We start from the raw sequence: 27,091 nt of genomic DNA, 5'->3' as shown, positions 1-27,091 counted from the left end.
CGGCCCGCTCGGGGGGGGGGGGGGGGCGGGGGGGGCCGTGACTAAGCACCGCGCGGCGCCCCCGTCACAATAAGAGTCCGCGACGGACACGCCCCCCGGCCCGCCTGGACACGCCCCCCGGCCCGCCTGGGCACGCCCCCCGGCCCGCCTGGGCACGCCCCCGAGCAGCCTGAACACGCCCCCGAGCTGCCTGGCCCCGCCCCCGAACAGCCTGGACACGCCCGCGGCCCGCCTGGCCCCGCCCCCTAGCTGCCTGACCCCGCCCCTCCGCCGGATGGAACGCGGCGGTGCCAACGTTCGGCGCGGCGGAAGCGGCGCTTCCGGCCGGGGCCGGGGCGGGGAGGGGAGGCACCGCGGGGGGTTTCCCGGGGGGGGGCCGGGGGGGGGCCCGGTGGAGCGGAGGCGCAGGGGACCCTGGCCGGGTTGGGGAGGGGGGGACACCGGGCGGCACCGGGGGGAGCCGGTGAGCCCGGGGCCGGGGGGCACCGGGCTGGGCGATGCCCGGGACACCCCGGTGGGACGGGGTGGAGGGGACATTGGGGGACCCGTGGGGGGGGGGGGGAACGGGCCCCCGTAGCTGCCACCACCGGGAATGGAGACCGGCCCGGCGTGGAGACGCCACGTGACCCTTCTGTCACCCGCTCCCCCAGCACGGTGATACCCCCCCCCCCCCCGTCACGGTGGCCCCGGGGTCACGGCGGCGTCCCTGACCTGGTGACCCGGCAGCCCCGGTGACGTCCTGCCCCGGTGACGGTGACGTCCCGCCGCTCCCTCCCTTCCCGGCAGCGCCGTGGGGCAGGAGAGGACTTTGCTCCGGCACCAGCTGGCAGCGCTGCCACATGCAGGGCCGCGTGCCTGGGTGTGCAGCACTGCGCGCCTGGGTGTGCGGGGACGTGACGTGCGCCTGGGTGTGCAGCACCGCGTGCCTGGGTGTGCAGGGACGTGACGTGCGCCTGGGTGTGCAGCACCGCGCGCCTGGGTGTGCGGGGACGTGACGTGCAACACTGCGCGCCTGGGTGTGCAGCACTGCGCGCCTGGGTGTGCGGGGACGTGACGTGCAACACTGCGCACCTGGGTGTGCAGCACTGCGCGCCTGGGTGTGCGGGGACGTGACGTGCAACACTGCGCGCCTGGGTGTGCAGCACTGCGCGCCTGGGTGTGCGGGGACGTGACGTGCAACACTGCGCACCTGGGTGTGCAGCACTGCGCGCCTGGGTGTGCGGGGACGTGACGTGCAGCACCGCGCGCCTGGGTGTGTGGGGACGTGACGTGCAGCACCGCATGCCTGGGTGTGCGGGGACGTGACGTGCGCCTGGGTGTGCAGCACCGCGCGCCTGGGTGTGTGGGGACGTGACGTGCAGCACCGCATGCCTGGGTGTGCAGGGACGTGACGTGCGCCTGGGTGTGCAGCACCGCGCGCCTGGGTGTGCGGGGACGTGACGTGCAGCACCGCATGCCTGGGTGTGCAGGGACGTGACGTGCGCCTGGGTGTGCAGCACCGCGCGCCTGGGTGTGCGGGGACGTGACGTGCAGCACCGCGCGCCTGGGTGTGCGGGGACGTGACGTGCGCCTGGGTGTGCAGCACCGCGCGCCTGGGTGTGTGGGGACGTGACGTGCAGCACCGCGCGCCTGGGTGTGCAGGGACGTGACGTGCAACACTGTGCACCTGGGTGTGCAGCACTGCGCGCCTGGGTGTGTGGGGAACGTGACGTGAAGCACCGCGCGCCTGGGTGTGCAACACCGTGCGCCTGGGTGTGCGGGGATGTGACCTGCGCCTGGGTGTGCAGCACCGTGCGCCTGGGTGTGCGGGGACGTGATGTGCGCCTGGGTGTGCAACACCGCGCGCCTGGGTGTGCAGGGACATGACATGCAGCACTGCGCGCCTGGGTGTGCAACACCGTGCGCCTGGGTGTGCGGGGACGTGATGTGCAGCACCGCCCCTGGGTGTGCAACACCATGCACCTGGGTGTGCAGGGACGTGACGTGCGCCTGGGTGTGCAGCACTGTGATGTGCAGCACCGTGCACTGCGGCATGCAGTGCAGCACCGTGCAACGCTGTGCAGCTCTGCGCCGTGCGTCTGGCCGTGCAGCGCCGTGCAGCTCTGCGCCGTACAGCGCCGTGCGTCTGGCCATGCAGCTCTGCGCCGTGCAGCGCCGTGCGTCTGGCCATGCAGCACCGTGCAGCACCGTACAGCTCTGCACCGTGCAGCGCCGTGCGTCTGGCCATGCACCTCTGCGCCGTGCAGCGCCGTGCGTCTGGCCGTGCAGCACCGTGCAGCACCGTACAGCTCTGCACCGTGCAGCGCCGTGCGTCTGGCCATGCACCTCTGCGCCGTGCAGCGCCGTGCGTCTGGCCGTGCAGCACCGTGCAGCACCGTACAGCTCTGCACCGTGCAGCGCCGTGCGTCTGGCCATGCACCTCTGCGCCGTGCAGCGCCGTGCGTCTGGCCGTGCAGCACCGTGCAGCACCGTGCAGCTCTGCGCCGTGCAGCGCCGTGCGTCTGGCCGTGCAGCACCGTGCAGCACCGTACAGCTCTGCACCGTGCAGCGCCGTGCGTCTGGCCGTGCAGCTCTGCGCCGTGCAGCGCTGTGCAGCTCTGCACCGTGCGTCTGGCCGTGCGTCTGGCCGTGCAGCTCTGCACCGTGCAGCGCCGTGCGTCTGGCCATGCACCTCTGCGCCGTGCAGCCCCATGCGTCCGGCCGTGCAGCACCGTGCAGCACCGTGCAGCACCGTACAGCTCTGCACCGTGCAGCGCCGTGTGTCTGGCCATGCACCTCTGCGCCGTGCAGCGCCGTGCGGCTGGCCGTGCAGCTCTGCGCCGTGCAGCGCCGTGCAGCTCTGCACCGTGCGTCTGGCCGTGCAGCTCTGCGCCGTGCAGCACCGTGCAGCACCGTACAGCTCTGCGCCGTGCAGCGCCGTGCGCGGCTCCTTGCCCCCGATGTGCAGCTCCGCTGCAGCCCCGCATGCCTCGCCGTGCCCCCCCCCCCCGCTGCCCACCCCTGCAGCCAGGGCCCCCCCCCAGGTGCCAGGGCCTGGGCAGAGCCGCCAGTCGCACCCGGTGCCCCAGGCGGCACCCGCGGGTGCTGCTCACACCCACCCGCCCCGCACCGCCTGCCCCCAGCCCCCCCAGCACCCCCCCCGGCAGCCGGGCTGTGGTGCCCAGCTGGGGGGGGCGGAGGGGGGGGCATCACCACGACACCGAGGACCCCTGGCCCCCCCCCGCTACTCCCGCTTGGCTGAGCCCCCCCCCCAAACACCCCTGCTTCCCCTACTCGGCTGTGTGCCCCCCAGCCCCCCCCCACTGCCCCCAGCCGGGGTCCCCCACTGCCCCTGCTCAGCTGTGCCCCCCCAGACCCCCCACTGCCCCCCCAGCCGGGGTCCCCCCACTGCCCCTGCTCAGCTGTGCCCCCCCAGACCCCCCACTGCCCCCCTAGCCAGGGCCCTCCCACTGCCCCAGCCCCCCCCACCCTTGGCAGCCCCTGGGGGCAGCAGAGCCAGGGCCGAGGCCGGGGTGGGGGGCTCCGAGGAGGCTTTTTATTACAAAGGCGCTATAAAACCGGGGGGGGGGGTGCTCAGGCAGGGGGGGGTGCTCAGGGGCGGGCGGCGGGGGGGCCGGGCGCGGGGGGGCCGCGGCGGAGGCCGGCGGCGGCGGGGCGCTGGGACGAGCGCTCCGACCGGCTGGCGCTGCCCTCCAGGATGGGGAGGCCGAAGGGGCCGGGGGGGCCGGGCCGGGCGCCCCCCCGGCCGCAGCCCAGCAGCCGCCCCACGGCCCGGCCCAGCTGGCGGCTGCCGAGCGTGTAGACGACGGGGTTGAGCAGCGAGTTGAGCATGGCCAAGCCCAGGAAGTAGTCGGCCTGGTAGAGGACGGCGCAGGCCGGCGGGCAGCAGCAGGCGTCCAGCAGCAGCAGGAGGAAGAGGGGCAGCCAGCAGGCGACGAAGGTGCCCACCACGGCCGCGACCGTCCTCAGCAGCGCCAGGTGCTTGCGGGAGCCGCGCGGGCCGCCCAGGCGCCGGCTGCTCGCCCGCACGCCGCGGTAGACGCGGGCGTAGAGCACGGCGACGCAGAGCAGGACGGCCAGGCAGACGGCCACGCAGAAGGAGACGTAGCGCTTGGAGAAGAGGGGCAGGACGGTGGAGCAGCGGGGCAGGTCGCCGAGGCAGTTCCAGCCCAGGGCGGGCAGCGCGGCCAGCAGCCCCGAGGCCGCCCAGCTGGCCGCCACCAGCCCCAGCAGCCGCCCCTTCTTGCCGCCCTGGCGGAGCTTCGCGCGGGCCATGGCCACGTGGCGCTCGACGGCGATGGCCAGCAGGCTGAGCACCGAGGCCGCCAGCGTGGCGAAGACGCCGCCCTCCCGCAGGAACCACAGCGCCGGCGTCAGCCGCAGCGTGTTGGCCCCGGACAGGACGATGTTGGCGGCGTAGGCGACGCCGGCCAGCAGGTCGGAGAGCGTCAGGTTGCCCAGCAGGTAGTACATGGGCGCGTGGAACTTCTTGTTCCTCCAGATGGCCACCAGCACCACCAGGTTCTCCAGCACGATGAGGCCGCAGACGGCCAGGAAGACGGCGGCCTCGGGCCGCAGGCCGCCCGCGTAGCGCCCGGCCCGCAGCTTGCCCGTGTAGTTGTAGTGCAGCCAGACGATCTCGGCGGCGTGCCGCGCCGGCCCCTCCATGCCGCCGCTCCGGCTACGCGCCGGGGCCCCGTGCCGCCCGTGCCGCCGCCATCCCGGAGACCTGCAAGGCGGCGGCGGTGGAGGCGCTCGGAGCGGGGGGGGGGCGCCTCCTCCCCCTCGGCCCCCCGCCCGAACCTCGGGCGCAGCCGGCGGGTGGGCGCCCCGGAGTGCCGCCGCTCGGCGCGGGGGGTCCGGGGCGCGGTGCCGGCACCCTCCTCCGCACCGGTGGCCGCGCCGGGGGGGCGGCGGGGGGCACAGTGGGTGCCCGGGGGCCCGGACCCCTCCCTCCGCGCTCGCTGCACGGACAGATCTGCCCATTAAAGGCGGCCGTGGGGCGGGGGGGGGGCGCTGGGCCGGCGGCACGGGGCCGGGGTGCACCCTCGTGCCACGCACGCTCACCCCGGCACGCACGTGGGACCCCCGGGCATGCACTGGGCTGTGCTGGGGGGGCAGGTTTGCAATGGGCTGGGGGTGGGGCTCGCACCAAGCCATGCTGGGAGGGGCGGTAGACCGGGCTGGGCCGGGGGGCAGGTTTGCACTGGGCTGTGCTGGGGGGGCAGGTTTGCACCAGGCTGGGTCGGGGGGGCAGGTTTGCACCGGGCTGTGCTGGCAGGGGCAGGTTTGCACCAGACCAGGCTGGGGGGGTTGCACCAAGCCATGCTGGGGGGGGGGGGGGGACAGGTTTGCACCGGGCTGGGCCAAGGGGGTTGCACTGTGCTGGGCCGGGGGGCAGGTTTGCACCGGACCGGGCTGGGGGGGTTGCACTGTGCTGGGCCGGGGGGGCAGGTTTGCACCGGGCTGGGCCAGGGGGGTTGCACTGTGCTGGGCCGGGGGGGCAGGTTTGCACCGGGCTGGGCCGGGGGGGTTGCACTGTGCTGTGCTGGGGGGGGCAGGTTTGCACTGGGCTGGGCCAGGGGGGTTGCACCGAGCCATGATGGGGGGGGCAGGTTTGCACCGCACTGGGCTGGGGGGGGCAGGTTTGCACCGCACTGGGCCGGGGGGGTTGCACTGAGCCATGATGGGGGGGGGTAGGTTTGCACCGGGCTGGGCCGGGGGGGGCAGGTTTGCACTGGACCGGGCCGGGGGGGGGGGGTCGCACCGAGCCGTGCTGGGGGGGCAGGCTTGCACCGGACCGGGCCGGGGGGGGTTGCACCGAGCCGTGCTGGGGGGGCAGGTTTGCACCGGACCGGGCCGGGGGGGGTTGCACCGAGCCGTGCTGGGGGGGCAGGCTTGCACCGGACCGGGCCGGGGGGGGTTGCACCGAGCCGTGCTGGGGGGGCAGGCTTGCACCGGACCGGGCCGGGGTCTCCCGGTGCCCCCGAGCGGGTCCGCGCTGCACGGGCCGGTACTGAAAGCCGGGGTGGGGTGGGGGGGATGGGAACGGCCCCCCCCCACCCCGGAGCACCGACCCCCCCCCCCGGGCCAGAGCCGCCGCGGCCGCTCGCGGGGCTGGCGGTGCCCGGACGCCTGCGTCCCCCCGTGCCTCAGTTTCCCCCTCCCCGCCCGGCCCGGCCGCACTCACCGCGCGGGACCCGGCGCCGCTGCCTCCGCTCCGCCGCGCTGCGGGACCGGGGGGCCGGGCCGGGCCGGGCCGGGCCGGGGGCGGCGCCGCCCCGCCCGCCGCCGCCGCTCCGGGCACCGGGCGAGCCCCGCCGGGGCGGCCCCTCCCGGCGCCGGGGGCTCCCGGCCGCCCCCGCCCCGCCCCGCCGCGGGGGGCCCAGGCGTCCGGACAACGCCGCCCCCGGCCCGCCCCGCCCCGAGCCCCCCCGGACCCCCCGACCCCTCCATCCCCGACCTTGCACAGCGCCGAGCCCCCCCCGGACCCCCCGACCCCTCCATCCCCGACCTTGCACAGCGCCGAGCCCCCCCCCCGGACCCCCCGACCCCTCCATCCCTGTCCCGGCCCTGACCCCCCCAGATCCCCCCGACCCCTCCATCCCTGTCCTGGCCCTGACCCCCCCAGATCCCCCCGACCCCTCCATCCCCAGCCCAGCCCAGATCCCGAGCCCCCCCGGACCCCCCGACCCCTCCATCCCCAGCCCGGCCCAGATCCAAGCCCCCCCGGCTCCCCCCGATCCCTCCATCCCTGTCCTGGCCCTGACCCCCCCAGATCCCCCCGACCCCTCCATCCCCAGCCCAGCCCAGATCCCGAGCCCCCCCGGACCCCCCGACCCCTCCATCCCCAGCCCGGCCCAGATCCAAGCCCCCCCGGCTCCCCCCAATCCCTCCATCCCTGTCCCGGCCCTGACCCCCCCAGATCCCCCCGACCCCTCCATCCCCAGCCCGGGTCCGGGCCGAGCCCCACCCCCGGACCCCCTGACCCCTCCATCCCCGGCCCGGCCCAGACCCGAGCCCCCCCGAGGTGGGGGGCCGCGCTGGGGGCAGCCCGGAGCCGCCGACCCCCCGGCGATGCCCCCTCCCCACTGACCCACTTGGGGCCCGGGCGCCGGGGAACAAAGCGCCATTGAGGGCGGGCAGCGGCCGTGCCTAACGGGCCGGGGGCTGCCAGCGCCCGCCGCCCCCCCGGGCGCCCACAAAGCCTCCTGGGGCAGGGACGGACCTCTGGACAGGGACCACCCCCTCCGGACGCGCTCACACCCCTCCTCGGACGGCACAAGCCCCCCCGGACGTGGACACGAGCTCCCCGGCGTGCTCCAACTCCTCCTCGGACGTGCACGAGCCCCTCTGGGCATGGATAAACCCCTCCGGGTGCGCCCAGGAGCCCCCAGATGTGCTCCAACCCCTCCTTGCACATGGACAAGCCCCTCCGGACGTGCACACGAGCCCCCAGATGTGCTCCAACCCCTCCTTGGACATCAATGAGCTCCCTCAGACGTGCACACGAGCCCCCAGATGTGCTCCAACCCCTCCTTGGACATCAACAAGCCCCACTGGATGCATCCAAAACCCCTAGATGTGCACAAGCTCCTCTGGACATGGACAAGCCCCTCCAGACGTGCACACGAGCCCCCAGATGTGCTCCAACCCCTCCTTGGACATCAATGAGCCCCCCCATACATGCAGACGAGCCGCCAGATGTGCTCCAACCCCTCGTTGGACATCAACAAGCCCCCCCAGGTGTGCACACGAGCCCCCAGATGTGCTCCAGCCCCTCCATGGACATGGACAAGCCCCCCCAGGTGTGCACACGAGCCCCCAGATGTGCTCCAACCCCTCCTTGGACACGGACAAGCCCCCCCCAGATGTGCACATGAGCTCCCAGCCGTGCACACCCTGCTCCTGGCCCTGCAGAAGCCCCTGTGAATGTGCCCAGCACCGCGCAGATGTGCACAAACTCCTCCTTGGACATGTCCCAGCCCCCCCCAGACGTGCCCAGGCCCCCCGGGGCACCCCCACCCCCATGCCTGCCGCCCCACGTGGAGCCCAGCCTGTTGCCGAACAGGTTGGGGCTCCCAGGGCCCTGGGGCGCAGCCCGCCGCCGCCACCCAGCTCGGCAGGCCCCGACCCGCACGCGGGGAGGCGCCCGCCGGGGGTCCTGGACGCCTGGGCCCCCCCTGAGCTGGGGCGCCAGGTGGGGCTGGGAGCCGGGGCCGCGGGCGCCGGCGGGGTGCAGAGCTGGGAACCCCCCCAGGCACGGGCGGTGCTGGGCCCTCGCCCCGCCGGCGCCAGCGGCCCGGACGCCTGGGTCCTCAGCCTGCATGGGTGGCCCGGACGCCTGGGTCCCTCAATGCAAAGGGGCTGGGGGGGCAACCAGACCCTGTGTGGGGCCTGGGGAACGGGGTGGCTGGCAAAGCCCCCATGGGGCTGCTAACCACCTCCATGGGGCCAGCAATGCCCTCTGTGGGGCCAGCAATCCCCCCACAGGGATGATACCCATCTCCGTGGGGCCGGCATCCCCTCCATGGGGCTGGCACCCCCTCCGTGGGGCTGGCGATGCTCCCATGGGGATGGGAATCCCCTCCGTGGGGCCGGCATCCCCTCCGTGGGGCCGGCGATGCCCCCATGGGGACAGGAATCCCCTCCGTGGGGCTGGCACCCCCTCCGTGGGGCTGCTGCCCATCTCCTTGGGGTCGGCGTCCCCTCTGTGGGGCCAGCAGTCCCCCCGTGGGGCTGGCACCAGTCCCTGTGGGGCTGGCACCCCCTCCGTGGGGCCGGCCCCCATCTCCATGGGGTGGGGGACCGCAGCGAGCTGTCCCCCCCCCGGCCCAGCGGCACCGGGGCCCTTTGCCCCCCTGGCCTGCCCCACGGCGGCACCGCTCACGCCACGCCGGAGCGGCCCCCCACCGCCCGCTGGCCCCGGCCCCGCTGGGCGCAGAGGTGGCGGCGGTGGTCAGCAGGGTGGTGGGACCCCCCTGGCGCCGCTGCGGGGGTCCCAGTGGGGGCAGGTGTTGGGGGGGCAGGGATGGAGCCCACCCCAATGGGGGCTCTGAGCTGCACCCGGACGCCTGGATCCCCCTGCCAGGACCTGGGCGGGGGGGGGGGGGCTCTGAAGCCCCGGACGCCTAGGACCCCCAGCCAGGACTGGGGGGCTCTGAAGCCCTGGACGCCTGGGACCACCAGCCAGGACTGGGGGGGCTCTGAAGCCCCGGACGCCTGGGACCACCAGCCAGGACTGGGGGGCTCTGAAGCCCCGGATGCCTGGGTCCCCCAGCTGGGACCTGGGGGGCTCCGAAGCCCCAGATGCCTGGGTCCCCCCTCCTGATCCTGGGGGGCTCCGAAGTCCCGGATGCCTGGATCCCCCAGCTGGGACGGGGGGGGGGGCTCCGAAGCCCCGGACGCCTGGGTCCCCCAGCCCGGATGCCAGCGCGCGGCAGCCATGGTCCCGCATCCCGGGGCGCTCCAGCAGCCCCCCGGCCCCCGGGGGGCAGGACGGGGGTCGCGGGGCCGCGGGCTCCCGCCAGAGCAGCTCCTGCTGGAGAGGGGGGCGGCGCCACGGGCCCGGAGGGAGAGGCCGCCCGGGGCGGGGGGCCACGCGGGAGTCCCCGACCCCCCCACCGGGAGCCGGGCCAGCCGGGGGGCCGGGGCCTCCGCGGCTCTGGGCTCCGGCCTGGGAAAAGCGCTGAGTTCAGCCCTTCGGCGTCGCCGCAAATTGGAGGGTAGCGATGAAGGGAGCGCGGGGCCGGGGGGGGGCCGGAGCCCGGGGACCCCGCAGGGGCTGGGATAGGGGAGCTGGGGGACACGGGGCTGGAGGGGACGAGGGGACATGGGACGAGAGGACATCGGGGTGGGGGGGGAAGAGGGAAGGGGGAAGATGGGGACACAGGACGGGGAGACGTGGGAGTCGGGAGGGGTCATGGGGAGAAAGGACAGGGGACGTGGGGGGACGGGGGACATGGGGACACGGGACTGGGGACACAGGGGACACAGGGGACAGGGACATGGGGACACGGGACAGGGGGACGTGGAGGCACATAGGGGATGGGGACATGGGACAGGGACATGGGGAGACGTAGGGAACAGGGGACATGGGACAGGGGACATGGGGACACAGGATGGGGGACATAGAGGGATATAGGGGAAGGGGGGACATGGGGACACGGGACAGGGGACATAAGGGACAAGGGACATGGGGTCATGGGACAGGGGACTTGGGACATAGAATAGAGGGATGTGCGGGGGACATAGGGGATGGGGGACATGGGGGCACGGGACAAGGGGGACATAGGAGACGGGACATGGGACAGAGGCACATGGGGGACATAGGGGACGGGGACACAGGACATGGGGGAACAAAGGGGACAGGGGATGTGGGGACACAGGACAGGGGACGTGGCGGGACATGGGGACACAGCACATGGGAGGACAGAGGGGACAGGGGACATGGGATAGGGGACATGGGGGACATACGGGATGGGGGACACGGGGACACAGGAGAGGGGGACATAGAGGAATATAGGGGAAGGGGGGACATAGGGACACAGGACAGTGGGACATGGGAGGACAGGATGGGGGATATAAGGGGATATAGGGGAAGGGGGGTCATGGGGACAGGAGATGGGGACATGGGGGGTCAAGGGGACACAGGATGGGGGACATGGGGGGACAGGATGGGGGATAGAGGGGAAGGGGGGGTCATGGGGACACGAGACAGGGGGACATGGGGGGTCAAGGGGACACAGGATGGGGGACATGGGGGGACAGGATGGGGGATAGAGGGGAAGGGGGGGTCATGGGGACACGAGACAGGGGGACATGGGGGGTCAAGGGGACACAGGATGGGGGACATGGGGGGACAGGATGGGGGATAGAGGGGAAGGGGGGGTCATGGGGACACGAGACAGGGGGACATGGGGGGTCAAGGGGACACAGGATGGGGGACATGGGGGGACAGGATGGGGGATAGAGGGGAAGGGGGGTCATGGGGACACGAGACGGGGGATATGGGGGGTCAAGGGGACACAGGATGGGGGACATGGGGGGACAGGATGGGGGACATAGGGGGATAGAGGGGAAGGGGGGGTCATGGGGACACGAGACGGGGGACATGGGAGGTCAAGGGAACACAGGATGGGGGACATGGGGGGACAGGATGGGGGATAGAGGGGAAGGGGGGTCATGGGGACACGAGACAGGGGGACAGGGGGGGTCAAGGGGACACAGGATGGGGGACATGGGGGGACAGGATGGGGGATAGAGGGGAAGGGGGGTCATGGGGACACGAGACGGGGGATATGGGGGGTCAAGGGGACACAGGATGGGGGACATGGGGGGACAGGATGGGGGATAGAGGGGAAGGGGGGGTCCTGGGGACACGAGACAGGGGGACAGGGGGGGTCAAGGGGACACAGGATGGGGGACATGGGGGGACAGGATGGGGGATAGAGGGGAAGGGGGGGTCATGGGGACACGAGACAGGGGGACATGGGGGGTCAAGGGGACACAGGATGGGGGACATGGGGGGACAGGATGGGGGATAGAGGGGAAGGGGGGGTCATGGGGACACGAGACAGGGGGACAGGGGGGGTCAAGGGGACACAGGATGGGGGACATGGGGGGACAGGATGGGGGATAGAGGGGAAGGGGGGGTCATGGGGACACGAGACAGGGGGACATGGGGGGTCAAGGGGACACAGGATGGGGGACATGGGGGGTCATGGGGGCATCTCAGCCCCCCACGACGACCCCGCAGGGCCCATGTCCCCCCCCAGGGTCCCCCCGTGTCCCCCCCCCCAAAACTGGCCCCCCTCCCCCGTCGCCATGGCGACCCCGCTCCCCGGGCCGGGCCTGGCCTCCAGCCTCCGCCCCCAGCGGCCCCGCCCCTGCCCCGGCCCCCGCCAACCAATCAGAACCGCCGCCGCCAGAGCCGCTTCCGCCCGGGCGCGACGCCGCTTCCGGGCCGCGCGCCCACAAGGAAGATGGCGGCGGGCGCCGCCGGTGCTGCCCGGGCGCCGCCGGGCGCCGCCTGAGCGCCCCGCCCCCTCCCGCCGCCGGTGCCGGTGCCGGTGCCCCGCCCCCGGCCCCGCCCCCGCCATGCCCGCGCCCCGCCGCCGCCATGAGCTCGGTGTCGCCCGCCTCGGGGCGGCGGGCGGGCGGCGGCCGCGGGGCCCCCCCGGAGCCCGACGAGGGGGCGCGGGTCAAAGGGCGCTTCCTGTCGGCCTGGAACAACGTCAGATACGGTGGGGGCGGGGCCCGGGGGGGCGGGGCGGCACCGGGGGGGGGATCGGGGTGGGGGGGCGGACGGGGGGGGAGGGGTCCTGGGATGGGGGGGCGGGGGGGTCCCGGGGGTCCCGGGGTGGGGGGATCCCGGGGGTCCTGGGATGGGGGGGGACGGGGGGGTCCCGGGAAGGGGGGTCCTGGGGTGGGGGGGAGACGGGGGGAGTCCCGGGAAGGGGGGGGATCCCGGGGGTCCTGGGATGGGGGGGACGGGGGGGTCCCGGGGGTCCCGGGGTGGGGGGGATCCCGGGGGTCCAGGGATGGGGGGGGACGGGGGGGTCCCGGGATGGGGGGTCCTGGGGTGGGGGGGAGACGGGGGGAGTCCCGGGAAGGGGGGGGATCCCGGGGGTCCAGGGATGGGAGGGACGGGGGGGGTCCCGGGATGGGGGGTCCTGGGATGGGGGGGACGGGGGGTCCCGGGCTGGGGGGTCCTGGGATGGAGGGGACGGGGGGGTCCCGGGGGTCCCGGGGTGGGGGGAATCCCGGGGGTCCTGGGATGGGGGGGGATGGGGGGGACGGGGGGGTCCCGGGAAGGGGGGGTCTTGGAATGGGGGGGGTGCTGGGATGGGGGGAGGATGTGGGGGTCCTAGGATCGGGGGGGGGTCTCGGAATGGGGGGGGTCCCGGGAGTCCCAGGAATAAGGTTCCTGGGATGGGGGAGGGATGTGGGGGTCCCGGGAAGGGGGATTTAGGAATAATGGGGGGTCCTAGGAGTCCTAGGTAGGGTCTCCTGGGATGGGGAGACAGGGGGCATCCCAGGATGGGGGGTCTTGGGGTTGGGGGAGGTGGAGGGGTCCTGGGACAAGGGGTCCCGGGGGTCCAGCGATGGGGGGGGGGTCCTGGGATTGGGGGAGATGGGGGGGTCTGGGGATAGGGGGTCCCAGGATTGGGGGGGGATGGAGAGGTCCTGGGATGGGGGGTCCGGGGATCCTGGATGGGGGAGGTCAGGGAAGGGGGGGGGTCCCAGAATGATAATAGGGGTCTTAGGGCAGCTGGGATGGGGAAGGGGGGTCCTGGGATGGGGGGGGGACAGGGAGAGGGGGTCCCTAGGGTGGGGAAGGGGTTCCCAGACAGGGAGTCCCGGAGGTCCTGGGAAGGTGGGGGGCAGGGAACAGGGGTCTCCTGGATGGGAATGGGGGTCCTGGGACAGGGCAGGACTGGGGGGGCTCGGGGAATGGGGGTCCCGGGACAGGGAACAGGACTGGGGGGGCTCAGCGAACGGGGGTCCCGGGACAGGGAACAGGGATCCTGGGGGCAGCAGGACCAGAAATGGGGCTGTGGGACGGGGGCGGGGGGGACAAGGTGCAGGGGTGCAGGAATGGGGAAGGGGTGCACGGGGGTGGGGGGGGGAGGGGGAAGGGGGGCAGCGAGCCGCGGCCGGGAGGGGAACGGGGGGGGGTTCACCCCTCGGCTCGGCCCCCCGCCAGGCTGGACGGTGAAGACCAAGACCCACTTCAGCAAGCTGTCGCCCGTGCACCTCCTGGGCCGCGTCTACTGCCTCGCCGCCGAGGGTGAGCGGCCGGGGCGGGGGGGTCGCGTCCTCGCCGCCCCCCCATCCCCACCGCGCGCACGGCTGGGACCCCCCCCCGGGAGGGGTGCCCGTCGCCCCGCCGCGCGCCCACGGGCCGTCCCCGCCTTGCAGAGGACGTGGAGCGCTTCCAGCGGGATTTCGTCTCCCGCCTGTGGCTCACCTACCGGCGGGAGTTCCCGGCGCTGGACGGCACGCCCTGGACCACGGACTGCGGCTGGGGCTGCATGCTCCGCAGCGGGCAGATGCTGCTGGCCCAGGGGCTGCTCGTGCACCTCCTGGGCAGAGGTGAGCGGGCGCCGGGGGCTCCCTGCCCGCCTGGGGCCGGCGCCGGGGCTGCCGGCAGCGCCCTGAGCTCCGCTCGGCCCCTAGACTGGAGCTGGCCGGACGCCCTGCTGAGCGGCACCTTGGCGGAGCCGCAACCCGCGCCGTCGGCCTCTCCCTCCCGCCCCGGCCCTGCCGGCAGGGCTCCGCGGGCCTGGGAGCGCCGGGAGCCGCCGGGACGCGGCCGTAGCCCCCGGGAGCGCGAGGCGGAGCAGCGGCACCGCGCCGTCGTCGCCTGCTTCGCCGACCACCCCCGGGCGCCCTTCGGCATCCACCGCTTCGTGGAGCTGGGCCGCAGCTCCGGGAAGAAAGCCGGCGACTGGTACGGCCCCTCCATCGTCGCCCACATCCTCAGGTGAGCCGGCGACGGGGCCTCCGGCTCCGGGGGCCGCCCAGAGACCGCGGAGGGGCGGCGGGACCGCCCGGGACTCACCGCCCCCTCTCCCTCGCCTTGCAGGAGGGCCGTGGAGAGCTGCCCCGAAGCCAGCGGCCTCTCGGTCTACGTGTCTCAGGACTGCACAGGTAGGGGCAGCCGGCTGCGGGGGCACCGGGGGCCGAGCGGGGCGCGGAGCTGCCTGCCCCGCTCCGGCGGGCGCTGCCCTGAGCAGCCCCTCTCCCTCCAGTGTACAAGGGGGACGTGGCCAGCCTGATGCGGGGCGCGCCGGAGCCCAGCGGGCCGCGCCGAGCCGTCATCGTCCTGGTGCCCATGCGGCTGGGCGGCGAGACCCTGAACCCCGTCTACGTGGACTGCGTGAAGGTAGGGGCAGGGCGGGGGCGTCCTCCGTCCCCGGGGAGGGCTGCGGCACGCGGTCCCCCCCTGCCTCTGCTGCCCCTCCTCTGCCCGCAGGAGCTGCTCAAGCTGAAGTCCTGCCTGGGGATCATCGGCGGGAAGCCCCGCCACTCGCTCTATTTCATCGGGTTTCAAGGTATCGGCCTCTTTTCCTCCCTGTCCGGAGCGGTTCCTCCTTGCGCTGCCCGGGCAGCCCCGCGGGGCCCTGGGCTGCGGGACGCGAGCGCGAGGCAGAGCCTCGGGACGAGGCCGGGCCCGGGCTGCCGGCCACAGCCGGGCTTGGGGCAGCGACGCTCTCCCTGCTCGCCAGACGACTTCCTGCTCTACCTGGACCCCCACTACTGCCAGCCCTGCGTGGACACCTCGCGGGAGAACTTCCCCTTGCAGGTGGGCGCAGGCTGCGGGGCCGGGAGCGCGGCGGGGCGGCGCGGCCGGCGCGTGACTCCCCGTCCCCTCTCAGTCCTTCCACTGCAGCTCCCCCCGGAAAATGGCCTTCGGCAAGATGGATCCCAGCTGCACCATCGGCTTCTACGCCTGCGGCGGGCAGGACCTGGAGGAGCTGTGCTCAGAGCTGAGCCGCGTGAGTCCCCGCCGCCTCCTCCCGGCTGCGGCAGGGCCGGGTCCCGTTAAACCAGCGCGGCGCCCTGGGGCCTGGCAGAACCGCTGCAGCGCTAACGCAGCCGGGAAAGCGAGGGAGGCTGCTCTGGGCGCTTCCCCCCCGCCCCGCTCTCACCCCGCTCCCCCCGGCTCCAGGTCCTGAATTCCCCCTCGGCCAAGGACAAGTACCCCATGTTCACCGTGGCGGAGGGCCACGCGCAGGACTACGGCCTGGACGAGCTCTGCTCCCGCCTCACCCAGCAGACGGTGCAGTTGCCTCGGGCCGGCAAACGCACCAAGGGCAAGAAGCCCAGCTCGGACGAGTTCGTCTTCCTTTGAGGGCGTTGAGGACTTCTTCCTCGAGCCGCAGCGGCGGGAGCCCGAGGGCAGGACCCGCCGCTGGCTCGGCGCACGGAAGGTGGTTCGTACACTGGATAAGGCCGCGGCGCTGCGGCAGCTCCGGGGGCCGCCGGCCCGCAGCCCCCGCACCTCAGGTCCGTTCGTTCACTACTGCACCCGGCCGGCCCCGCGGCGGCAGGGCCGGCTCCGGCCATGGGGAGAGCTGGGAACAGAGCTCAGGGCTGACGTTTTCTAATTCCCAGTGGCCTTTGGCTGGGGGGGGGGGGGGAAGGATGAGTCGGCCCCCCCGCTCCTCACTCTTCCCCGCACCGCTCGGGGTCTGGCCACGCTCCCCCCCGGGGACCCGCAGCCCCGGCGGCTGCTCTGAGCCGCGGCCAGGGGTTGCGATTATCTGCGTCACTTTTGGCATCACAAGCTGCTCGCGTTGAGGGTCTGGGTTTATTTATTGCCTGTGGCTCCGCTCAGGATCCCCCCCCTCTTCTGCCGTCCATCCCCCCGAGAATTAAAGATCTACTTGACCCGGCGCGAGGCTGTCGTGGGAGGGGTGTCGCGGTCAGCCGGGGGGCGGCGTGCGCATGTCCCTGCCGTACTGCCGCCGGTAGAGGTACGCGTGGTACTGCAGCTCCGGCCACACCATCCGCTGGCAGCGCCGGCGCTGGGCTCCGGCGAGCTCCGGCCGCAGCCGGTAGCCCAGGACCACGGCCGTGTCGGGCTGCCAGGGCCGCAGCTCGTCGGCCGTCTCCGCCGGCCCCACGGGCCCCCCGTGCAGGCAGCCGGTGCGGGCGTCCCGCAGCAGGGCACGCAGCCTCCCCAGGTCCCTGCTCATGCGCCGGCGCCCGTAGCGCTCCACCCGGCCCCGCAGCACGGCCCGGAAGAAGCGGTAGAGCCGCACGTCCAGCCAGTTCCAGGCCCGCAGCCGCTCCACGTCGGCGGGACTCAGCGCCGCCTCGTCCCCGGGCCGCCGGGCATTGAGGGGCACGAAGGCCAGCTCCTCCAGCCGCAGCCCCAGCAGCTCCCGCGCCAGCAGCAGCGACTCCTCGAAGCGCTCCGCGATCAGCACCAGCCCGAAGGTCCCGTTCAGCCGCTCCAGCTCCTGCCGCCAGGCGCCGCCGGACGGCTCCCCGCCGGCCTCCAGCCCCAAGTCGAAGGCCATGGGGTTCCTGGCCAGGCCGTTCCCCGGCTCCCGCGGGTCGTAGTAGCGCCGGGGCCGGCGGAGGAAGGCGGCCAGCGGCCGGCTGCGGTTGCCCAGGGCCTGGAAAGCGGGCACGGCCCCCCGGTAGTACTGGAAGACGGAGCGGTAGGTGCGGACGGGGTCGCGGAGGATGGTGAGGAAGACGGCGCCGGGCGGCATGAGGCGGCGGAGGGCGGCGGGCTCCAGGCGGAGGTGGCTGAGGAGCAGGTCGTAGCCGGTGGCGCCGGGCGGCGGCGGCTCCACGAAGGCGGGCGAGAAGGGCTGCGGGTAGGCGAACTGGAAGGTGTAGCGGGGGAAGGCCAGCGTCAGGTTGCGGCGCTCGCCCGCCCGGAAGAGGATGTTCTGCAGGGTGCTGCTGCCCGTCTTGTGCGTCTTCACGAAGGCCACGGGCGGCCCCCAGACCCCCGGCGGGGGCGAGCCGTGCCGCGGGCGCCCGCCGACTCCCTCCCTGCGGCGGGGACAGAGATGGGGGGGGGGGGGTGAGACGGGGCCGGTGGCGCCGTCCTGGCGGCCCCAAACCCGCTACTCACCCTGCCAGGAGCCGGAGCAGCAGCAGCAGCAGGGCCGCGGCCAGGCTGCCCCCCGCCACCGCCGCCCCCCGCCGCCACCGGCCCCTCATCGCCACCGTGGTGCCGCGCGGCCGAGGGCAGACGGCGCTGTGGGGTTGGTCGGGGGGGGGAACCGGCCCCGTCTGCCCCACTTTGAAGCCTCCCGCCGGCTTTGCCGGCACTAAGCCGGGGCAGGCGAGGGCACGGGGCGCCGCAGCCGCCTGCCAGGCCCGGCCCCATCGGGGCCTTTCTAGGTCAGCGCCGGGACTCACCGCCTTCCCCCGGCCGGCTCAGGGCCGGGGGGCTTTGCCGGCCGCCGGCCCCCTCCGCTCCTCCCGTTTCCTCTTCTGCCGGAGCAGCTGCCGGTAGCGGAGCCGCCGGGGGTTGAGGCCGTAGGCCTCCAGGCGCTTCCCGGAGAATTCCCGGCCGCCGAGCCGCACGGCCGCCCCCAGCGGCGCCGTCCCGCGGGGCCGCGGCCGCTCTCCCGCCGGGCTGGGGGCCGGTGCCGGGGGCTCCTCCGCGGCCGGGGCGGCCTCGGCTCCGGGCGGCTCCCGCCGCCGCCGCTTGTCCCGCCGCTTCTTGCCCGCCTTGGCCTTGGCGGCGGGTGCCGGCTCGGGCTCCTCGGCGCTGCAGAGCCGGAGAGGGCGGCTGAGGGGGGCTGGGGCCGGCCCGGGACCCCCCCCGCCGGGCCCCTCCGCCGCCCCCCGCACGTACGTGGCCGACAGGGATTTCAGGATCTGCCGCTTCTTCCAGGCGTTCTGGGCCCGGCGGCTGTAGTTGGCCTGATCCTGCCGCTCCTCCCGCTCCGACCTGGGGGCGAGGGAGAGGCTGAGCCGGGCGCGAGGCCGCCGCGGCCCCCCCGGCCCCCCGGCCGCCCCTCACCGGTACATGCAGGTCTTGCGCAGGGAGCACCAGCGGTTCAGCTCCTTGTCGTCGGCCGCCAGGATCTGGGGGGGGGACAGAGCGGGGGGCTGAGCTCGCCGCAGAGCCAGGAGGGGCCCCGGCGTCCGGGCGGGCCCTACCTCGTCGGTGGTGAGGCCGAAGTCGCAGGGCACCACACTGCGGTACTTGAAGCGGCAGGGCAGGTCGCCCACCAGGTCCTCGTAGTCGAGCCGGTAATACTCGTCCAGGTACTGCTCGAAGGTGCCGGCCGCTGGGGGCCGCGACGGGGGTCAGAGCTCCGGCGCCCCCTCCCTCCACCGGGGCCGGGGGGACGGCAGCCCGGGACCCCCCGCCCCTCGCTCACCGGGGTCGAACGCCGGCTTCTCCTGCTCCACGGCCTCCCGGAACCGCGTCTTCCGCCTCTTCTTCCCCAGCGCGGGCGCCTCCTTCTTCAGCCGCTTCCTGGAGGGCGCTGGGGGGGCCTGGGGGTCGTAGTCCGCATCCATCTGGGTCGGGACACAACAGCCGTCGGCTCGGGGAAGGGGGGCTCCGAGACCCTCCGGGGCGGCCCGGCTGCCGGGCATCGCTGTCACGAGCTCTGCCCGGCCTCAGCCCGGGAGGGCACGCACCACGAAGTCGGGATCGTCGCAGTGCGGCTCGCGGCGGCCTCCCGCCTCCTGCTCGTCCCGGCCGGTCCACGCGTCCCAGTTCCAGTCGTCTGCGCGGGGAGCGGCGCGTTAGCGAGCCGGCGCGGCCGCGACCGCCCCGGCACGGGCCCCGGCTCACCGTCCAGACCCTCCTCCGCCTCGAACTGCGGCTTCTCCTCCTCCCCCCGGCCGTAATAGTCGTCGCCGAAGAACTCCTGGGGGAGAAGGGGGAGAGTCGGCGGGGCCGGAGCGCCGGGAAAAGGGGGGACTGGGCCGCCGGGACCGACCTCCATGAGCCGATCGTGCTGGTCCGGGTCGAAGTCGTCCTCGAGGAGGCGCTCGGAGAAGCCCACGGCGGCGTTGCCGGTGGCCTCGCGCAGCCGGGCCAGCCGGGCCGCGATCTCCTCCCGCTTCAGGTTCTTCAGCTGCTTCAGCTCCTCCCGCTTCCGGGCCTTCTCCTGCGGCCGACGGAGGGACAGACGGACGGCTGAGCCCCGCAGAGCCCCTCCGCCCGGCCCCGGGGGGGCCACGGCCTTCCCCCCCCTCCATCTCTCACCTTCTTCTTCCTCTCCCGGATCTGCTCCCGCTTCTCCTTGCGGCGCTCGTCCCGGCGCCGCACCGACGTGGCGATGGTCCGGGGATACGTCCGCACCTGGGGGGAGGCAGGTGGGGCTGGGACCCCCCGCGCCCGCCCGGCCCCCCCTGGCCGCCGGCCGCCCCCCCCACCTGCTGGGCGTCGGGCTCCTCGAAGCGGAAGTTGTAGCGGCGCTCGAAGGCCTCCTGCTTCGCCAGGAAGAGCTCGCCCTCGTCCGAGGAGTCGTCCAGGCGCAGCCGGGCCGGGGAGGCCCCCGGGCACCTGCGGGGAGGCGGCGGGTGAGGGCGAGCCGGCCCGGGGCGCCGCCCGGGGACGCTGCTCCCACTCACCCCTCGCCTTCCTCCCCATCCTCCTCCTCGTCCCCTTCCTCCTCCTCCTCCTCGTCCTCGTCCCGGTAGCCCTGGTTGAGGACGTAGTCCCGCAGGAAGCGCTCGCCGGGGTCCAGCGCCGGGTCGTTCCAGTAGCGCTGCAGGGGCACCTGCGGCGAGGCGAGGGGTCAGGGCCGGGTGCCTCCCCCAGCCACCAGTGACACGAGCTCTGGCCCGGCCTCAGCCCCTCACCAGGTCCTGCAGCGGCTCCTCGGGGACGTCCCCCTGCCCCTTCAGCCAGCGGATGTAATCCTCCTCCTCGCGGGCCTGGGGGAGGAGACCGTCAGCCCCGCGCCCCAGGGCGGCTCCCCCCGCAGCCCCCATCCCCATCCCTCACCTTCTCCTCTGCCGTCCGGCTGCGGCGGCGGAGCAGGGCAGAGCCCCCCTCACCCCCATCCTCCTCCTCCTCCTCCTCGCTGTCCGCCACGAAGGCCCGGAAGCTGGGGGTGGGGGGGACAGGGAGGCGGGTGAGCCGGTGCCAGGGCCCCCCGCTGGGTGCAGCCCCCCGGCCTGGTGCTCCCACCTCTCCTTGAGCTCCCTCTGCTCCTCCACGTAGCTCTTGGAGGCGGTTTCCTGCGCGGGGAGACGCGTGTCAGGGCCGCCGGGACGCGGACGGCACCGCCGGCCCCCCCGGCCCCGCACCCACCTTCCTCCGTCTGGCTGCAGCTTCCTCGTCCTCCTCATCTTCCTCGTCCACGTATTTGCTGCAGGGAAGGCGGCGGCTCAGTCCCTCCCCAGGGGCTCCCCCCCGGCCCCCGAGGAGACCCACACCCCCAAGGAGCCCCCCATCGGGCCCCGAACGCCCCAGCTGGACCCCCCCGGCGCCCCTCCTTACCCCTCCTTCTCCAGCATCACCTTCCGCTCGTAGTCCTTCAGGTACATCGGCTTCTCCGGCCGCTCCCGCCGCCCGGCATCACTCTCCGCGGAGGAGTCTGGGGGCAGACGGGGAGTGAGGGGGAGTGCGGAGGGGGCGGCGGGGAGACAGGGGACGCCTTGGGGACGCCACGTTACCGTCCTGGCTGTAGAAGGTGGCATCCTTCTGGTAGATGCGGGGGTCCTTGGTCTTCAGCAGGGCCAGGGTGCGGTAGAAATCCCTCTCCAGCCGCGGGTCGACCTCCTGCGAGGCAGCGGGGCCGGGGGCTCATCCGGGGGCGCCGACCGGGAGAGGGCCCAGGCGTCCGGGCCTGCCCCCCGCCCCCACTCACCACCTCGTCCCCGCTGGAGTCTGACTGGGAGCTGGAGTCACTGCCGCCGCCGCCGTCGTCCCCATAACGGTCCTGAACTGGGGTGGGGGGGACCGGGCTCAGCGGCGGCACTGGGGCCACGGTGGGGGGCACCTGCTTCCCCCCGGTACCCGGGTCACCCGGTGCCCCCGGCACCAGCACCCGCCCGCCCCGCTCCCGGTGCCCCCAGGGGCCGTTTGCCCGGGCCTGGTCCCCCCATCCCGGTCCTGGTCCCAGTTCCGGCCCCATCCCTGGTTTCTTCCTGCCGCTCCTCAGTCCATCCCCCACTTCAACCCCCCTCTCCCCCCGCGGTACTGGTTCAGTTGGTCCCGGTACCGGTTCTGGTCCCCGTTCCCGATCTCCACTGCTGGTTCCACCTCCCCTCCCGGTCTTAGGCCCGGCACCGTCCTGGTTCTGCCAACTGGTCCCCGGTGCCATCGCCACCCACCCCCAGTTCCAGACCCGGTGCTGGTCCAGTTCCCCCCCTCCCCGGTTCCGGTTCCAGCCTCAGTCCCTGGTTCCGGTCCCCGATCCCGATCTCCAGTGCCCATTGCCCCCTGGTTCCGGGGCCAGTTCCCCACCTCGGGCCCGGTTCCGGGCCCGGTCCCTGATCCCGATCGCCGGTGCCCATCGCCCCCTGGTTCTGGTCCGGTTCCTCCCCCCCGGTTCCGGTCCCAGTCCCGATTCTGGTCCCCGATCCCGATCGCAGGTGCCCATCGCCTCCTGGTTCTGGTCCAGTTCCTCCCCCCCGGTTCCGGTCCCAGTCCCGATTCTGGTCCCCGATCCCGATCGCCGGTGCCCATCGCCCCCTGGTTCTGGTCCGGTTCCTCCCCCCCTGTTCCGGCCCCAGTCTCGGTTCTGGTCCCCGATCCCGATCGCCGGTGCCCATCGCCTCCCGGTTCCGCTCCCAGTCCCCGATCCCGATGCTGGTCCGGTTTCCCCTCCCACCCCGGTTCCAGTCCCAGTGCTGGGCCGATTTCCTCCCCCCCCGGTTCCGGTCACGGTCCCGGTGCTGGTCCGGTTCCCCCCCCCGGTTCTGGTCCCGGTGCTGGTCCGGTTCCCCCCCCCGCCCAGTCCCGGTCCCGGTCCCGGTCCCCGGTCGCCCCCCGGCCCGGTGCCCCGCTCACGCCGCTGCAGCTCCTCGCGCCGCCGGTACCGGCCGTAGCGCGCCGCGAAGGCCGCGTTCACGCGCAGCTCCGGCTCCGGCATCCTGCGCCCACGTGGGCGTCGCACTTCCGGGCCGCTGTCACGTGCCGGAGGGGCGGGGCTTCGGGTAGAGGCCCCGCCCCGGGGCCCGCGCTTAAAGGGGAAACGCCTGCGGGCGGCCGAGGTGGGGCCCACCCGCGTTCCCCCTTCCCCCCCCCGGCGGAGGGACCCAGCCCGTCTCTCACCGGAGACCCTCTTGGCGCCCCCAAACCCCCACCCGGTGCCAGGGCCCCCTGCACCCCCAACCTCCCCATTTCCCACTCAGGCACCCCCCATTGCCCCTCCTCCAGCCCCCCAATATCCCCCCAGGGACCCCCCCAGCCCCCCTCCTCCAGCCCCCATTTCCCCATCAGGGACCCCCCGACCCCTGTCTGGGCCCCCACGGCCCCAGAGCTGGTGCCACCCCACAGCAGGGCCACTCCGGGACCCCTGGGGTCACCCCGTCCGGGGGGCACCGGCCCCCCCGCCACCCCCCGACCAGCCCCGGGGGGCAAACGCCGCTGAGAGAGAGAGAGACGGGAGGCCGGGCAGCGCTCCACACAGTCCACAAATATTAATTTAATGGTTAAAAACATTAAATTATCCCCCACAACGTCTCCCCCAAGCACAATAAATAGAATCTCATTTAATTTCTGTCTTTACAAAATAAAAACCAACACGAGAAGGAACTGGCGGCCCCCGCGGGGCCGGGGCGAGCGCTGGGACCCCCGGGCAGGCGCCCAGACCCCTGGGGGCCCTGCTGCCCGGCAGGGGGGGCCGGTCTGCCCCCGCCGCGGCCGGTGCTGTCCCCTACTGCGGCCGGCCCCGCTCGGCCCCCGGGGACCCCGCTCGGCCCCCACCGGGCCCAGGAGCACCGGCGAAAATATAAATAGGAACAACAGTGAAAGTTAAAGACGAACCTCTGAGGTAGGCGGCGGGGAGGGGGCCGGCGGGCGGGGGCGGGGGCGCGGCGTGGCGCGGTGTCCCCCCGCCGCCGCCGGCCGGGCCGGGCCGTCACGCCGGCGGGCGCTGCAGCAGGGCGCAGAGGTGGGGCAGGCCCAGGTGGCGCGCCAGGTCCAGCGGCGTGCGGCCCTGGGCGTCGCGGTGCGCCAGGTCCGAGTCGGCGGCCAGGTAGCGGACGGCGGCGGCGTGGCCCTCGCGCACGGCCACGTGGATGGGCAGCGCCCCGGCGCCGTCGGGCACGTTGACGTCGGCCCCGTGCTCCACCAGCACCCGCAGCGTGTCCACGAAGCCCGCGCGGGCCGCGTCGTGCGCCGGCGCCCGGCCCGCCTCGTCCTGGATGTTGGGGCTGGCGCCCTGCTTCAGCAGCTCCTGGGCCACCACCGGGCTGCCGAACATCATCACCTGCCAGGGACGGGGCCGCGGCGTCAGCAGAGCCCTGCTCTCCATCTCCTGTCCCACAGCAGAGCCCTGCTCTCCGTCCCCTGTCCCACAGCAGAGCCCTGCTCTCCATCTCCTGTCCCACAGCAGAGCCCTGCTCTCCATCCCCTGTCCCACAGCAGAGCCCTGCTCTCCATCTCCATGTCCCACAGCAGAGCCCTGCTCTCCATCCCCTGTCCCACAGCAGAGCCCTGCTCTCCATCTCCATGTCCCACAGCAGAGCCCTGCTCTCCATCCCCTGTCCCACAGCAGAGCCCTGCTCTCCATCCCCTGTCCCACAGCAGAGCCCTGCTCTCCATCTCCATGTCCCACAGCAGAGCCCTGCTCTCCATCCCCTGTCCCACAGCAGAGCCCTGCTCTCCATCTCCATGTCCCACAGAAGAGCCCTGCTCTCCATCTCCATGTCCCACAGCAGAGCCCTGCTCTCCATCTCCTGTCCCATAGCAGAGCCCTGCTCTCCATCCCCTGTCCCACAGCAGAGCCCTGCTCTCCATCCCCTGTCCCACAGCAGAGCCCTGCTCTCCATCCCCTGTCCCACAGCAGAGCCCTGCTCTCCATCTCCTGTCCCACAGCAGAGCCCTGCTCTCCATCCCCTGTCCCACAGCAGAGCCCTGCTCTCCATCTCCTGTCCCACAGCAGAGCCCTGCTCTCCATCTCCATGTCCCACAGCAGAGCCCTGCTCTCCATCTCCATGTCCCACAGCAGAGCCCTGCTCTCCATCTCCATGTCCCACAGCAGAGCCCTGCTCTCCATCTCCATGTCCCACAGCAGAGCCCTGCTTTCCATCTCCACATCCTGCAGGAGATCCCTGCTATCCATCCCGTATCCCACAGCAGATCCCTGCTCTCCATCCTGTGTCCCACAGCAGATTCCTGCTCTCCATCTCCATGTCCTGCGGGAGATCTCTGCTCTCCATCCCCACATCCCACAGGAGATCTCTGCTCTCCATCCCTGCATCTCACAGGAGATCTCTACTCTCCATTTCCATGTCCTGGCAGAGATCCCTGCTCTCCATCTCCACATCCTGCAGGTCCCTATGCTCCATCCCCGGATCCCAGAGTCCCCGATCTCCATCCCATCTCAGAGGTCCCTGTGCTCCATCCCCGGCTGCAGAGGCCCCTGCTCCGCCCGCCCAGGTGCCCCCCGCTGCCGCCCCACCTGCAGCGCGGTCTTGCCGAAGCGGTTGTGGGCGTCGGGGTGCACCAGCTCGTGGTGCAGGAGCCGGCGCACCTCGGCCACGTCGCCCCGGGCCGCGGCTCCGCTCAGCCGGTCCCCGGCGCTGATCTCGCCCCCCAGCAGCATGGCCGGGCCGGCACCTGGGGGTCAGGCCGGGGAGGGGGGGGTCAGCCCCCTCGGTCCCCAGACCCCCCCCATCCCCCAGGGCTGGGACATCCCGAGGATTAGCCGCAGGCCAGACCGTCCCGGCCCCCCCACCCTGGTCCCTGGAGTCCCTCCCGTGTCAGCGGGGCCCCGGGGCCCAGGCCCCCCCGGGAACATCTCCCCCTGGGCCCTCCAGGTGCCTGGACCCCCCCCCCCGGGCTTGGCCTCCCCCCTGCTCCCTCCATCCCCCTCGTGTCAGACGAGCCCGAGCCCCCCCGGTTCCCAGCCCCCCCCCGGGCTTGGCTCCCCCCTGCTCCCTCCATCCCCCTCGTGTCAGACGAGCCCGAGCCCCCCCGGTTCCCAGCCCCCCCCCCGGGCTTGGCCTCCCCCCTGCTCCCTCCGTCCCCCTCGTGTCAGACGAGCCCGAGCCCCCCCGGTTCCCAGCCCCCCCCCGGGCTTGGCTCCCCCCTGCTCCCTCTGTCCCCCTCATGTCAGACGAGCCTGAGCCCCCCCGGTTCCCAGCGCCCCCCCCCGGGCTTGGCTCCCCCCACTCCCTCGATCCCCGGTCCCCCCCGTGTCAGCTGAGCCCCCCCGGTTCTCAGCCCCCCCGGGCTTGGCCCCCCCTGCTCCCTCAGTCCCCGGTCCCCCCCCCCGTGTCAGCTGAGCCCCCCCGGTTCCCAGCCCCCCCCGGGCTTGCCCCCGCTGGTCCCCGGCCCCTCCCGGGTCAGTCGAGCCCCCCCGGTTCCCAGACCCCTACGGGCTTGGTCCCCCCCGGGCTTGCCCCCCCCCCGGCTCCCCCGGTCCCCGCCCCGTCATGTCAGCCCCGCCCGACCCCCCCCCCCGCCGCCCCGGCCCCCGCGTCGGCCCCGGCGGCAGCCCCGCCCGGGGGGCGCCCCCCGCCCCGCTGTCAGCCAGCGTCGCCCGCCGCGGCGGGATCCCCCGGCGCCCCTCACCCTGCAGCGGGGCGTCGCCGGGCGGGGAGCGGGGCCGGTGTCTGCGGCACTGGGCGGGGGCGGGGGGCGGGCCGGAGGCGGGGCCGGGCCGGGAGGGGCCGGGCGGGGGTCGGAGCCCGGGGGCCGGGCCGGGGGCCGGGCGGGTAGGGCCGGGCCGGGGGCTCCGCGGTCGCCGCCACCCACGTGGCGCCCCCGGGGCTGCTGGGGCGCCGCCGCCCCCGGCCCGCTACAATGTATCCGACCGGCCGCCGCGTCACGGCCCCCCACCCCGCCCGCGGCCCGGCCAATGGGCGCGCGGCTCCGGGCAGGCTGCGGCGGGGCGCGGCGCGCTGATTGGCTGCGGCGGCGCGGCGGCGGGGGCGGCGCTCCCCGATTCAAACGCAGCTTCGGGCGGGAAGGAGGCGGCGGCGGCCGCCGCCCCCGAGGCCGTGACCCCGGCCTGACCCCGCCCCGCCCCCCTCTACGGGCCCCCCCCGGGGACACAGCCCCCGGGACACCCCCCTGCGGGGTCCCCCCCCACGGGGCACCCCCCCGCCACGGGGACACAGCCCCCGGGACACCCCCCTGCCGGGTCCCCCCCCACGGGGCACCCCCCGCCACGGGGACACAGCCCCCGGGACACCCCCCTGCCGGGTCCCCCCCCACGGGGCACCCCCCGCCACGGGGACACAGCCCCCGGGACACCCCCCTGCCGGGTCCCCCCCCACGGGGCACCCCCCGCCACGGGGACACAGCCCCCGGGACACCCCCCTGCCGGGTCCCCCCCCACGGGGCACCCCCCCCCACGGGGACACAGCCCCCGGGACACCCCCCTGCGAGACCCCCCCCACAGGACACCCCCCCACGGGACACAGCCCCGCGGGGCATCTCCGTGGGACACCCCCTGGGGACCCCCAC

General features: G+C 74.3%; 5 protein-coding genes across 7 annotated transcripts; 1 reads left to right on the top strand and 4 right to left on the bottom strand.

Moving 5' to 3' along the window:
* Window positions 1–3,591: 3,591 nt before the first annotated feature.
* Window positions 3,592–4,668, bottom strand: S1PR5 (sphingosine-1-phosphate receptor 5). The gene has a single exon (XM_068922706.1). The coding sequence runs from the start codon at window positions 4,666–4,668 to the stop codon at window positions 3,592–3,594; it is 1,077 nt and encodes a 358-aa protein (XP_068778807.1).
* A 7,447-nt stretch (window positions 4,669–12,115) lies between these two features.
* ATG4D (autophagy related 4D cysteine peptidase) lies at window positions 12,116–16,403 on the top strand. The gene is made up of 10 exons (XM_068922914.1): window positions 12,116–12,245; window positions 13,709–13,792; window positions 13,924–14,097; window positions 14,182–14,488; window positions 14,591–14,655; window positions 14,757–14,890; window positions 14,981–15,059; window positions 15,234–15,310; window positions 15,384–15,503; window positions 15,677–16,403. The coding sequence occupies exons 1-10, from the start codon at window positions 12,122–12,124 to the stop codon at window positions 15,857–15,859; spliced, it is 1,347 nt and encodes a 448-aa protein (XP_068779015.1). The 5' UTR covers window positions 12,116–12,121; the 3' UTR covers window positions 15,860–16,403.
* A 30-nt stretch (window positions 16,404–16,433) lies between these two features.
* LOC138063031 (galactosylceramide sulfotransferase-like) lies at window positions 16,434–17,691 on the bottom strand. The gene is made up of 2 exons (XM_068922705.1): window positions 17,603–17,691; window positions 16,434–17,520 (listed from the first exon to the last, which is right to left on the bottom strand). Exons 1-2 carry the CDS (start codon window positions 17,689–17,691, stop codon window positions 16,434–16,436), a joined length of 1,176 nt encoding a protein of 391 aa, XP_068778806.1.
* On the bottom strand, window positions 17,214–22,604 carry KRI1 (KRI1 homolog). Of its 3 annotated transcripts, none has more exons than XM_068922908.1 (20): window positions 22,463–22,604; window positions 21,318–21,394; window positions 21,124–21,229; window positions 20,948–21,044; window positions 20,759–20,816; window positions 20,636–20,685; window positions 20,450–20,552; window positions 20,305–20,379; window positions 20,074–20,222; window positions 19,876–20,005; window positions 19,706–19,801; window positions 19,437–19,607; window positions 19,289–19,364; window positions 19,132–19,220; window positions 18,867–19,008; window positions 18,643–18,773; window positions 18,503–18,567; window positions 18,335–18,430; window positions 17,893–18,247; window positions 17,214–17,348 (listed from the first exon to the last, which is right to left on the bottom strand). In XM_068922908.1, the coding sequence occupies exons 1-19, from the start codon at window positions 22,542–22,544 to the stop codon at window positions 17,911–17,913; spliced, it is 2,130 nt and encodes a 709-aa protein (XP_068779009.1). In that variant the 5' UTR covers window positions 22,545–22,604; the 3' UTR covers window positions 17,214–17,348; window positions 17,893–17,910. The 3 variants fall into 3 exon arrangements, with proteins under 3 accessions (XP_068779009.1, XP_068779007.1, XP_068779010.1); XM_068922906.1 differs by lacking the exon at window positions 17,214–17,348 and adding an exon at window positions 17,382–17,520; XM_068922909.1 differs by lacking the exon at window positions 17,214–17,348 and adding an exon at window positions 17,382–17,520 and having other exon boundaries at window positions 21,321–21,394.
* A 474-nt stretch (window positions 22,605–23,078) lies between these two features.
* Window positions 23,079–26,253, bottom strand: CDKN2D (cyclin dependent kinase inhibitor 2D). Its single transcript, XM_068922931.1, has 3 exons — window positions 26,195–26,253; window positions 25,080–25,237; window positions 23,079–23,885 (listed from the first exon to the last, which is right to left on the bottom strand). Exons 2-3 carry the CDS (start codon window positions 25,221–25,223, stop codon window positions 23,535–23,537), a joined length of 495 nt encoding a protein of 164 aa, XP_068779032.1. The 5' UTR covers window positions 25,224–25,237; window positions 26,195–26,253; the 3' UTR covers window positions 23,079–23,534.
* Between the last annotated feature and the right edge of the window lie 838 nt (window positions 26,254–27,091).

This window comes from Struthio camelus, chromosome 31 (genome assembly GCF_040807025.1).
Source record: "Struthio camelus isolate bStrCam1 chromosome 31, bStrCam1.hap1, whole genome shotgun sequence".
In the NCBI taxonomy this organism is placed as follows: Eukaryota; Metazoa; Chordata; class Aves; order Struthioniformes; family Struthionidae; genus Struthio; species Struthio camelus.
Note: the sequence above shows the minus strand (reverse complement) of the source record. Positions and strands in the feature narration are given on the sequence as shown.